General features: G+C 39.1%; 1 protein-coding gene across 4 annotated transcripts; it reads right to left on the reverse strand.

Annotated features, from left to right (window-relative positions):
- Positions 1–1,235: 1,235 nt before the first annotated feature.
- On the reverse strand, positions 1,236–13,670 carry HDC (histidine decarboxylase). 4 transcript variants are annotated; one of them, XM_042804378.1, is made up of 13 exons: positions 12,789–13,670; positions 11,254–11,411; positions 10,265–10,437; positions 9,084–9,197; positions 8,028–8,150; positions 7,078–7,212; positions 5,986–6,129; positions 5,676–5,742; positions 4,677–4,839; positions 4,488–4,578; positions 3,204–3,302; positions 2,431–2,532; positions 1,236–2,205 (listed from the first exon to the last, which is right to left on the reverse strand). In XM_042804378.1, the coding sequence occupies exons 2-13, from the start codon at positions 11,279–11,281 to the stop codon at positions 1,444–1,446; spliced, it is 2,001 nt and encodes a 666-aa protein (XP_042660312.1). In that variant the 5' UTR covers positions 11,282–11,411; positions 12,789–13,670; the 3' UTR covers positions 1,236–1,443. The 4 variants fall into 4 exon arrangements, with proteins under 4 accessions (XP_042660312.1, XP_042660310.1, XP_042660311.1 ...); XM_042804376.1 differs by having other exon boundaries at positions 11,254–12,317; XM_042804377.1 differs by lacking the exon at positions 12,789–13,670 and adding an exon at positions 12,221–12,743.
- Between the last annotated feature and the right edge of the window lie 22 nt (positions 13,671–13,692).

The raw sequence follows: 13,692 nt of genomic DNA on the forward strand, positions 1-13,692 counted from the left end.
AAGTGATCCATTACATTAGTGAAAATTACATCCCTAAGTTGAAACACAAAACTCATTTAAAAAGAACATTAATGAAACTTACAGTTGTCTCAAACTAATAAAAATGTCTGTATTAGATGCCTGCATTAACTTTTATCATTTGCAGCAGAGATGCCCTCTCATTTGTCATGCACCAAATACATACACAGAATGAGAACAATTTATAAGAACTAAGAGGTATTTTCTTTTGGGTGCAAATAGAGTGATAGCAGGCCAGATACTTCATAAAGTGTGGCTTAGGTTTCCCTAGGATTTAAAGATGGGAAATAATATTAAGAATGGAAAAAAAATACAGCTCCTCTTACTATAAGGGGTTAACAGGCCAAATGTTATTGCTTCTTGTAACACATACCTCAACATACCCCACCTGAGTTTAGCTGATATTGTATAAAGGTATGGAAATTGTTCTAATTAACCAGACTCATTTTTATGTAACTTGAGAATATGCTGCCTTCAGGATGGGGTGATTGTAGGTATCTGGAAACACCTGTAAAGAAGGCAGCAAGCATCTAGCAGTGCTTTCCCACAATAATCTCCCAGCAATCATGCTTCCTGACTCAACAGTAATAGCTCCAAATTTAAAGCAGCCCTCAATATATTTTTCTCTCCTCGTTTTTTTTTTAATTATTATTGAAAAAACATTAATGGCCTCTTGCAGCAGTAAATTTGGTTGCTGCATAGAGACCCTTTCTTCTCTTATGCCCCTTAGTTTTTCTGTTATGAGAAAGAGTGAAATATCATTCTTACTCTCTTTCCTCATGCACTTGTGATTTACAGACCTTAGGTAATGATGAGAAAGGTCACAGGTGCTTGGCTCTTGAAACATGGTTGCATAAAGCCTCCTGTGCACCTTAACTGAGTAGCACAGATGGAATGGGAGGGCTGCTGTGTTTTTAAACTTGGGCAATACAGCAGTATCTCTTACAGAGGTTGCACCCTTCTTTTTGCACAGTTCGGAATTGATGTTGGCATCGTCTGTGCACACAGATCCTCAGCAGTCTAGGGAGTTTAAGTCAAGGTATAAAAAAAAAAAAAAAAAAAAGTCAGTGGTGCAAATAGAAAGCTAAATTGTTTACCACCTACTGAGGCCAGCACATTTGGGCAAAATGGTTCTAGCCTACCAGCTGGAAACTGCCCATTAGCAGGACTGATAAGGCAGAAATGGCATTTCCTTTACCACAGTCTACAAACCAGAGTTTCATGTTATATGCCTACAAGATTTATTTGACATTTTAATCTATAAATACACAAGGTTTCCACCAATAAAAGCACAGGAATTTTCTCAGCGGTCATTGCCACCGCTCACATATTGAACAAAGTAACATTTTAGTATTGCATATGAATAAGCAAACTTTGGTTCTCTTTCTACCTGGAAAGCTCTTAAGCACCAATCTCTTTTACTTGTTAAACAATGGCTTGCAGAGGACAACAAGGGAGCTGAAGGCCACACTGAATGCTACACTCTGGAAAGCTTGGGACACTGTAGAACTTAATTAGTTTTTTGAAGGCACTTTTTTTGAACATCATCACCTCTTCAGGCAGCCTGGAAAGAATTCTGGCATTTGCACGAGACTCCTTCTTGTCAGCGGCTGCTGGTTTGGGGTTACATTGCTCAAGAATACCAGTCATTGGCACGCTGTTGCAGCTGAGGGAACGTGCCGTCTTTTTCTTGCCTTGAACAGATAGATAACTGAATAGAAAGGAGGTTAACTTATGTTTGGTAACGTCCTGGACATCTTCTGGAAAACAGTCATCTAGAGGATCCCCTTGAACTTTCACTTGTTGACTAATCACGCACGTACTGGGACTCGCTTCTAACTTCTTAGGCTGAACTACTATTTTTCTAGAAGGTGTTTTGTATTTTCCCCCATCTAGATAAAGCTGAGAAGCATTGCTAATGGCATCAGAACTAGACTTAACTATCATATTAGGGATTGTTGCCCCAGCACCAGAATTGATGCAGTGCAACCCATAATTCTGGCTAACGATTTGGGCTGCAGTGTGTTGAATGATGTTCCAGTCTCGCAGAATATCTTCCCTGGTCGTGAACTGAGATGTTACAGTAAAGCGAATGATGAACTTGTCATAAATGGTTGCTGGAATAAGGAAGAGCCTGCCAGAACTGCTTAGTTCTTTCAGGAGTTTTTCTGTCAGCCAGTTGGGACCCTGTTTCAAATATAGTTTGAAAAAAAAAGAAAAACAGCACTACAGTTAGAATAATATAGTTAGAAAAATAACACAGTTAGAACTTCCAGTGCCATTCAAACATCTCTGTAAGTCTTCCAGCATTGCAAATTCTTACACAAAGGTTTATTCACCATTCTTAATGTCTGGGAAGAGATCAGCTGTGGTCAATTCATTCCAGAGACATGCAAAAGGCCAAATCTTTACCTTTAAACGAAATACAACCAGTCCAAGATGCCTCTTGGCAGGGATTTCAAAGAGTGGATCACTTTTAACCAAGGATTCAAAGAATTTGGCTGTTTCAGTACCCTATAATTAAGGAAAAAAAATAGGTATGTATTGGTTTGTTACAAACCCACTGTAAGACACTAAATTAAGTAGTTAAAAGTAATTCCTTTCCTTACTAAAACACATCATTCCAATGCATAAATAATAGCAAACAGTAGAATGACAACAAAGCTAAGAATTTTAAAGTCTGTCTCTGTTTGCCCAAACACCTGACAATGATCAAGAGTAACTGGACTATACACAGGAACTTTCTAGAAGGTTTGAAAACAGAACGTGCCTTCTCAGATTAGTCCTTTTGCAGCAACCATTGATCCACAATGTGATCCCTTGTATTTACACTCCAACAAAGACTTAAGCCTGCAAATTTTCACAGCAATGGGTTCACCCGTCCATCACCGCCTGCCTCCCAAACAGCTGCCTCCTTGCCCCAAAGAAAGCTTCTACAGATTAGTACTCACTAATGTGCAGAAGGCAATGACTTATCCAGTCACTTTCCATTGCCTATTGCTTCCAAGAAGTGTACAGGAAATGGTTTGTCTACATAGTCAATCTTTACAGATTATTTAAGAGAAAAATCAGCACGTTTAGTGTTCACAGATAAGCTCTCTGTTACTCATCTTTGTATCACTGAATTCATTAAACTCAGCTACCAATAAATAATACATTTATGTTTGCGTTGTTAATTCACATACATGTCGGACATGAGCTTGAAGCTTTTTCACCCCAAATGAACGAATCACAAACCACAGCTTCAAAGAACGAAATCGGCGACTCAGTGGAATTTGCCAGTGCTGTGGAAACACAACAGTGTGTCAATGAGTGCAAAACCAACAGAAAGGAGCGTCCCCTTACACTGCTACTTCTGTTGCTTCAGACTTGGGTCAGAAATCTCTGTTGACACAAATAATTTCATATTACTGAAAATGTGCTAAAGCTAGGAAATACCCATCAAAGAAGTGCTATGTCTACATATTTTTCAATTATTTGCAAAAATAAATTTGGGCTATTCCCCTTAATCCGTGGACTAGACATGCTTAGACTCTTTAGTTAATTACCAGCTAATAACACCACCTTTTTGCACTTAAAGAGCATTATCAATTTGTGTCCATTTACACTTTAGGACTGGGCGCTCACTTCAGTTCCTGTATTTTGTATATTTAAATGCCATCCTGAACGTTTTCCTAAATCGACTATAAACAGCAAGAGTTGATAGAGTGGTAGATGCCTCTGTCAGAGGAAGTAACACCTACTGCAAGAGTGACCAAATACGTAACGAAATACTAGGAAGCCACACAGTTACATGCAGGGTCCTATTTAACCACAAGAGGGACTCACTGATATATTTTTTTCCACTCTGCTCTACATTCTCACTCTCTAGTGAAAAGCACTATTGATTTCAAGAAAACAATTATCTTTTTAGGACTAGGGTGAGATCATAGCAGAAACAATTGGCAGTGAATATTCTTTTGTTTTACTGTACTGAAATCTGCTGTGAAACGGATCTAAAGTGAAATGCCTCTTAGCTCTCATGTGAATGACTTAATCTGAAGAAAAATGTAATTCACTCTACTGCTGTTTCAAAGCATGGTGTTTCCATTGCTTATTCCTTCCTCTCTTTTATGACATATCAGAGATACAAGAAAAACAGCCAAAAACCATCAGTAGGAATTACTTCAGCAACACAATGTACAGAAATTATCCCTCTAAGTAAAAAGGCAAGGCTGGATCCCCATCTGTGTAAAAATCTTAAGTACTTCAATCTTTACCTCTGAAAGCAATTTTATAATTAATTTTCATAACCAAGGCTCACTTCAAAGTTTTATTATTTAATCTGCATTAGGATCTCATTATAATTGGTTTTATGCTTTTATGAAATAAGACCAGCTATAAGATAAGCATGCTCCAGCGTGTGAGGATTTTCACAGTCTGTTTGAACATTTTATATGCAATTTAAAATATCAACTCAAATAACTTACCATGAAATCAACAGCAGCTCCTGAGTTGGGATGTCTGAGGTAGACCGGGTTAACACTGAAGGTTTGATGTAACTTGTATTTATCCTTAACCCTATCAATTATAGAATGAACTGTATTTAGCAAAAAATTGTGCAAAGACTTTGCAATTTGCATGTCACCCTTTTGGTGCTGTTTTTTGCCTTTACTCACCAAAATCCAGTGCAGTCAAAATGAACCATCATCCATTTAGAAGGGTTAAAAGTAAAGGAATCCGCATATTCAATTCCATCCAAGAACAAACGAAATTCAGGACATATAAATGCTGTTCCTGCATATGCAGCATCAATATGAAGCCAGAGTCCCTCAGCATCACCTGTTGGAATTGAAATTGTTATTTAAGGCCATAAGGAATCACGGTACATGTTTAATCGCTCCTCTCTGAAAACCAGGTGCATGTTTTTTTGCAGGAGGTGGACAGGCTGACAACAAAACAGCAAGATAAACAATTGATGATCTAGTTTTATTGTAAAGCTGTGGGTCCAGAACCCCAAAATACAGGATAATGCTGAAAACAGATGGATTCAAAATTCACTATTCTGTATTTCATACGAGTGAGGCTTTTTAATGTTTGATTTCTCTCACCTGCCTTTTTACTATGTGAAATTCCCTGATACAACTCAGTTACACAAAGCCAGAATAAAGACACAGTGGCAAGCAAAAAGGACCCAGAGATAGAAGCCACACTCTGACCCGTAAGAGAAAGTGCCACAGGTCTTCAGCAGCTACTCATCGGAATTTATGATGGAATAGAATTTGCAACCCTGTCAAATTTACCTATTGAACTGGTGGCCTCAAAGGATGTCCTACCAAACACTACCTTCAAAACTCCTTTGCTAGGTCAAGTATTTACATATCCATCCTACAAGAGTACTGTACTCTATAGCATACAGTCAGTATTCCCTGAATAACCACATTAAAGATTTATCAGTTGGTAAATTTAACCCATCTTGAACAGAATGTATTTTAGCATCCTCATCTAAATCTTACAGAAATCACTGCAAAGTCTTGCACTGACTCCACCAATCTTTGAGACACATCTGAAAAACTCAGCTGATTAGTGTTTCTACTCTCCTTGGTTTTGGTATGAAAAATTTTCATCCTACATTTCTGTGCTATCATGGTTTAAAATCAAGCAAAAAAGATACTTACAGATTGGACCCAGTTCTGAGAGATTGTCAAAAGCACAGACACCAGTTGTACCCAAAGTTGCACAAACCTAGAAGAAAATAAACCTGTTAAAGATGGCATTTTTTTAATAAATGGATGCAGCACTTTAAAAGTGGAGAGGCTATCATAGATAGTCAAAATGATATTAACATTTTTGCTCAATAAAATAGAAATTCTTGTAATGTTTTAACCTTCAGCTAATGTATTTTAGCACCATAAGAAATGTTTCAGATGTAATTTTATGTTGGCTTTAACATTGTGTCAACACCCCCAACCAGAAAGCTGAACGTACAAAGAGTGGTACTAGGCCTTTCTTTCTGTCTTCTGCAACAGCTTTCTTCAAAGTTTCACCTCTGAGGGAAAAGTTCTCATCCACAGGCAGAAGTTTCATTTTCACAAGAGAAATCAAGCCAGCCTTTTCTACAGAAGAATGTGCCTTTAAACAAAGAAAAATACAGTAAGAAAGCAAGCTCTGAGGCTGAACAGCTGTGACAAGTCATGGCCTTATAAAAGAAAGTGGTTGCAAGTAAAGCAGAGATAAGGTCCTTATTATAATCCATATTAATACAAGTCTGAAAGTTTCTTCTTTCTGAGTAATTGAAATAAATAATATACTGTAATTCAAAGGAATACATATGCTCCATTTATTTGGGTACTGGTCTCTAAAATGTAATAATAGGCATCCTCACCTGATGTTTGGAGGGACATTTATCAAAACTCAGATCTTAAAGGAGCCTCTAGAAATGGATCAACCTCAGTTTATTCCCTTCTCCCTGCTACAAGAAGGTAAAAACCCCTGAAGTATGCCTGCTTGTGGGTCAGCCAAAACCCCTCACATGAAAAAGCCCTTTTATACTAAGAGAGAACCAGTCTCTCTTGTTGCATTTTTCACAGCGGAATAAGATTGTTCAGTTCAGGAGTCCAAGCACAGAACAGGTTTTCAGGCAGAGGCACAGTACTGTGTAGATGTCTTCTCCCAGAATAAGCACAGAGACCTAGAGTGAAGACCACAACCAGAAGCAGCTCTGAGGTAATGCCCCGAGCATGCCTGCCTCCAAGTGGAAGGAAGCTGTGAAGAAACAAGAGCTGAAGCAGCATGAGATCAGCACCTAGTTACTGGAGTAAGGCTTTGTGAAAAACAGGAAGGAAGTGCAGAAATTAGTCATGTGAGACACTCTCTTGAGGACTGCCAGCACTCTACAAAACCTCATCTCTCACAGATTTCGCTTCCCCATCTGCAGAAAGCAACATTAGAAGGATCCGTTCATGCTTGTGAGGCATTCATGTTTGTTTTTCTCTTGATACAGAAATGCAAGTTCACATTGTATGGTCTGGGTGAGACAGCAGAAGCAAATTTGTTTTCTTTGTAACCATAAGAACCTACTTGATCTGATGCATAAGCGATGAGGCGAGAATTGAGTGAGGACTCATCAGTGTCTGGCTCAGAAAGCTTCATCTCCAGAATTTTGTTTTTCCTTGCTGCTAGCAGTGCAACCAAGGTTGATTCACTCACAGTGCTCTGCAAAGACATTGCTCATTTACTGCAACAAACTGCTACTTTATCAGGGTTTTACTGAAGTCATTGAAGTGCTCAGCTGACCACTCCCTTTTATTTCTAGTACCATTTTGTTGGGATGTAGTGGAAAGTCATTAGCTGATAAGCAGCTCTCTTGGCCAGCAACACAAAACAAAGCCTTTTAACTGCTGTATATTTTTAATGTCCAGGACCAAGTTGGGGGGAGTAAATAAATCGCATTTTCCTTTTGCTCTTCTACAGCTAAAATGAAATATCTCCCATAGAAATTACAAACCTGAGCAAAGCTCCTTATAACAACACAGAGCCTCAGCACTGATTCTGAGGGATACTTGCTTAGGCCTTTTGAAAGGTTCAGGCCTTGATCCTGCAACTCTCAAGAGACACAAAGCAGACATGAGAAAAAGGAAAAACAGTTTCTTGTGCAGCTAAGGACCAGTGGCAAAAGGACAGTGATAGGGAATCCTTCTTATTCGCTAAAGGATCACTTCAGTGAATAATCTGGTGATATAAAACAGATTGAAGGAACCAAATCTGACTCTCATTTATCCTTAGTAAGGTCGCAAGAGTACCTGCTCCTCGTCCATAATACAATTAGGACTAAAACCAATAGCGATTCCTATTCTATAACCTTTTATATTTAATAATAAAATTTGGGAAAGTAATGTCTAATTGGTATTTGTCTTTATTCAGAGCCATAGAGCAAATCTTGGTTTTGTCTCCAGGAAAACTATCACCCAGAGGGAAATTCACTTGAGTGAAAACAAAATGTTGATGAGGCCACCTCTGATTTACCCTACCTGTAATACTCCTCCGCCCACACTGCCGGGATGGTGGTGCAGGAATTTATCTGGAAGGCCCAGCATTTTAGCCAGCCAATCCATAACGTTCATTTCCAGTTCTGTACAGGCTGGACTGGAGGCCTAGAAAAAAAATAATTAAAAAGAGAATCAGTCTGTAATTCACTGCAAACACAGTAGGAGCATAACACTTATAGTAAACCACATATCACATTTTAATTAATAGCTATTAATACTGTTTAATTGCCTTGGGAGAAATCTCACCTAGATGCAACAAAGGCAGATGATGAGCTTTATAGCATTGGATATATAAGCAGCTAACTGTGCAATACTATGGCCCATACCTAGCAGAACAAAATGGTATTGTAACAAAAAATATGTTGTTTGGTGACTTCTGTAATCCACACCTCTATTATGACAAGTTTGCATTTGAGGGTGAGTTTCAGGTATCTTGCTCATCGCCAGTTGCTCTCTTGGAACACCAAATACAGAGACTCTCACAAGCTGCCTGCAAATGCTCTCTCCAGATTACCTGCATCACCTCAGTGTGGACCTTCTAATCTCTCAGTAATTTTATTCATTAAAAAAAAATTTAAAAACAAAACAAACAAAAAAAAAGCAAACAAGTGAGACATTTGAGACAAAACCATGGAACTGCAATGCACCACACAAGTACATGTTCTTGGTCCCTAAAGAGAAAGGGCACTGATCTGTCTTCCAACTGAGAGTTAAGGGACACATTTTGAAGAGCAGCAAAAGAAAGATGAAAGCTGCTCTGCAGCATTCAGCTTTCCACTTACAAAATAATTGGTTTACATTGCAAAACGAACAGAAATCTATCAAAACTAGATTGAGGACACGGGAATGGATGTTTTTGTGTATGCAATGAGCTAATCTAATACAACTACATGGAGACTATAACCACCAATTTCTTACAGGTTTAGAAGCTTTCTTATATGGAGACATGCATTTAAAAATCTGGGCTTCAACACTGGGGAAAACATTGTCTTCAGAACGCTAAATACCTAAAGTAACAACAACCAAAAAATAAATTACCCATGTGAATCCCAAGCAGTTAATTGCATCAGCCAACATATCTCCAAGGAGCGAAGGCCAGGAAGTAAGAGCTGGAAAGTAGGCATGCATGTGTGGACTTTGCCAATGGACTACCTAGAACAAAATTATCTAGAAGTTAAGTCTGAAAACGTCACAAAATTCTGCAAGAGATGTAGTGATTAGCATCTGTCTAAAGTGATGGAAAAGGATCCACAGCAACATAATATGTGCAATTACAGATCTGCTAGCAGAAAGCTACAGAGATAATATCAACAGGAGTGCAGCACTAGCAAATGATAACACTGTGTCGTTATTAGATAAATTCCAAATTACAGCAAAAGCATTTATCTGAATTAAACAGGCAGACAAAGATTCTGAACAGGAAAGAATGGTCTTTTAAACATTGCACAACACAGTCAGAAATACTTATCACAATATTTATCTTTATAAGGGGAATCTTTGCAACAAAGTTGCTCTTGTTTATTTTGTCAAACAGCTTGCCTTTAGCTACACACAGTTTACAATTATATAGCTCCTCTCTATACACCTGAAGGAGCCTCTATGTGGGACACCAGCATAAGCATATTTAATGTGAATACCTCTCCTATACCAGACCAAGTTTCTGCAAACATCTGTAACAAAAATTTTAGAATAGGCTTTGAAACAGCTTCTTACATAAATTTTAATTACATAATGTGAACTCCTTTAGCAGAACCTCCAGTAATTACGTATGAGAGGAAGGAGATCTTTACATTCAAATAGCAGGAGACGAGTCTTATATATACATGACCCTGGGCAAGAGATGTTTCACCTTGCTGCACCTGAGTTTCCACATCTCTGAAATTGAGATGATGCATTTCAGCAGGTAGAGGCCTTGTGAAGCTAAATTCACCAGTGTCAGAAAAATCATTGTTTCCCTCTGAGCAAACATGAGTTATTCTTAATGTATAAAGTAATTTCAAAATACATTCAGTCTATCTCCTAAAATTGTAGTTAGGAATACAAAAGTAACCTCCAGAATCCTTCTGGGGACATAATGTCTACAAGACTGACTTATTCTACATTTTGGGTACTTTACTTGTTTAGATCAATGTTCTGCAGAACCTCTGCATTCCCAGAATCTGGTGTTCACCCCAGGTAGTAACGACTTCTTCCTGTCGCGATTATACTTTATTTCTTACCCCAGGCATAATAATCTTCTCTATATCTCCAAAGATGTTGTCCCAGCTGTCTGGGTCCATTGGGGCAGAATCCGGCAACTGGGCTCTCATGTAACCTGGCTGTACATCAGGAGTCACGCGTCTCTCTCTCACATTGCTCAGGTACTGGTAAATGTAATCCACCATCTCTTTCCCTGGAAGAGGCAAACCAGTGCTTTGAGTTTTGATTGAGGGAAAACGCAATATGCCATTAGCATTGGACAGAGCTTGGAACACTGCTCCCAGGATAGCCACAGGAACTCCTACACCCTGCTCGTCCCATCTAATAATGTACGGACACAGCTTCTAGAACAGGCTTCATGGGGACAGAACAATTCACAGGGTTATTGCAGTGTTGTCACTGAATAGCTCAAATATACCTTTACAGTTCAACCACGGTACAAGTACAGTCTGTTTGGTTACTGAGAAGACAGACAGGTCTTGCCTACAAATTAACTGAAACTGCATTTCTTAGAAATGTAATTTTCATAATGTCCCATGCTTCCCTATTGCTACAGCATATCCCCTTTTGCATCCTCTGAAAACAGCTGCACAAGTTCACACCTTTTCTCCACTTTTCAGGCAACCTCCTCCAGCCACAGAACCAAAGTTTGCTCCCCACCTCCACAACAATGCCAGTATCACTGAAGTTTCATGGTGTCAGCCAGGGCAGAGCCAGTGCATAGCCCCTTAGCACAAGTTTATTCAGAATCACAGTTTTGCAGCTTTCCTATAGTATTTTAAATGTAAGACAAAAAAGCCTAAATCATCCACTGACGCCAAATCCATTAATTTAAACTCAACCCTGGGACACTTTTTTTGTCTCAGCCTCAGCAGATTTAAGTCTCAAGGACACGTGTGCAAATAAAGAGTATATAGCCCATCCTAATTTTGGGTACCATTCCCAGCCCTACAACAGTTAATCTCCGTGGGCAAATGCCACCTATTTCCAAGAGCAGAGGATCACTCACCTCTCTGTCTGTACTCTTCAGGCTCCATACTGATTCCTTCTAAAAGCACCTCTTCACACCTGGGCCACGACCTTTCAGGAGCTGTAGGCAGGTTGGTCTGGTGCCCTGCTAGCTGCTTCCCCCTTTATAGCTCCCTTTCTCTCTCAGACTCACGCATTCTGGAAAAGGTTTAACGTAGTCAGGTTATTGGCAAGTGTTTCTATAACTCCTCCCAGCTGAGGGCTTGTACAGTCTCTCCTATGTTCTCATCTGTGCTCTTTTGATGTGTAAGATAGAGCATATCTCTAAGAGGAGCTGCCTCTGTGCTAAGCTTTTCGCATTTTCAAACAATCTTTCAGAAGTCTCACAGTAATCCATGTCATGAATGTAAGACACATTAACATCAGACTTGGAGAGAAAAAGCTCAAGAGCTTCCAAAAACAAATAAAACCAGCCATGTTACTCTAGCACACTGAACTACTGTGCTAGCAGCAGTCATTAAACAAGGCACCAGCACGTAACAAATTTGACACTGCAAGAGGGGACTTTTTTTTTTTAATTTGTTTTTGTTTTTTAAATTGCAGGACTGTGTTTTCCCAAGAAGATAGTATATTTACATCCCCGCAAGTCTTCAGTCCCTATGCTGCTAGAAGGAAAGACACTACCATTATTGCCAATTCCAGAACTGCGATACAAAGCAGCAATGAACCTGTTTGTGGATTTCCTGACCTTCAAAATGAAACCAGGTTACATTGCAGGATGAATCTTCCTCCACTGATGGCACCCTAGATTGCTGAGCTGGGAAAATACATCTTTTGCCCCCCACTGTGGCTTGCTTTTCTCATGTAAGATACACATAAGCACTGGGATTTGGTCTGGTATCTCCAGAATTCCTCCAAGTCCTCCATGTGGATTATTATCAGTTTGGAAGAACAGACATGTAGATTCCTCCTTATTCCAGTTTTTGGACATGAAAACACATCCTGACCTATCTTTGGCAGCACGACCTTTGACACTGTACTCCACGTTGAGCGCTTATCTTCACCAGAAGGAACTCACTTGCCCTACACTGACACCAGGCAGTCCTGGGAAAAGAGAGAGGTAGGACATATGGACTAAGCATCAGAAAGAGAAATTATTACATAGTACAATATATGCTTGCCCTATTTTTCCTATACCCTAGGGTGTGTCTTAAGGCTGGCCCTGTTGGGAGACAGGATACCAGGCTAGGCTGACCCTTCATCCGATCTATGACAGCAGTTTCTCTGGTCTCATGGTACAGAAGAGAACTCTGTCAGAGCAGCTTTGATTTTCTGCCTCATATACTATAATGCAGCTTAAATGCTTTCATTATTCTAGAAAGTTGTTACTTCTTTCTATAGAACAGCATGAAAACCTTTCCTAGTTTCTGCTGCGATTAGATATTTGAGAAAGAACTGTTTCATAGATATGACAAAGATGCTCTGATACACGCACATCAGATTAATATGCTGAAATTTTTGAAAATGATAAAAAAGGCATTGAAAGAAGTGCAAGAAGTGCAGAAAAAAACATACCATATGCATATTCATCTGCTTTATCTCACATTTCTCTGGAAACATTAGGAAAAAAAAATAACAAGATGCCCACACACTTAATATCAATTCGTGAACTTCTCTTGGCTTCACTGTAAGTGCTACCATAAAGGCAAACAAAGAAGGTGAGCAGGGACTGGCATCAAGAGCAGGACAACTCGGAAAGAGCTCAGAGTTCTCAAAAACTGTGATTCTAGCTCATTACAAGCAACTAATGTATTACTTCAATATATGGACATCTGTTCAAAGAAATCTGGTAGCTAATTACATATATGATTTCAATTTGGAACAGCAAATAAGAAGCAATATGTTTAGCAGTGCTTTCAGAGCTAAACGACACAATAAATATTCCATGTGACATCTACCCTACACCCTTGCTCACAGGTGGTAGTTTCATCAGGTTGGTTTTTCGTTCTGTGCAAAAGAGAACGAACAGCGGGTCCTGTTGAGAACTAGAATAAAATAGGTGATAATGAATTACAGGTAGGGTAAATATTGCTGGTGATAAATTTTTGTTATAGCTACCCTGCACTTGGAATGATTTTTTTTTACAGACAATGAGGAATAGAATATTTGCTCACAGGAAGCAGAATGGATAGAAAAGGTTCTTTTCACTGTTTGCTACAAAGGTCTGTGCCGTCAAAGCCGTGGGAAATTCTCCATTTGGACGTGAACATTACCACTATCGCTACTCAGACTAACGCTGAAATTCTTATCATAATATTAAGAGTTCACAGAGATTAAACTGTAGTTAAGTGTGTGGGATGTGAGGACACAAACATTATTTTGATCACAGGATAATTCAGTTGGAGCAATGCCTAGCCAACACATTTAACTTGACTCACTGGTTCCTATATTCACTAGTGACATCATGGATAGTTTCGGA

Source organism: Tyto alba, unplaced genomic scaffold, assembly GCF_018691265.1.
Source record: "Tyto alba isolate M040663 unplaced genomic scaffold, T.alba_DEE_v4.0 Super-Scaffold_41, whole genome shotgun sequence".
Classification (NCBI taxonomy): domain Eukaryota; kingdom Metazoa; phylum Chordata; class Aves; order Strigiformes; family Tytonidae; genus Tyto; species Tyto alba.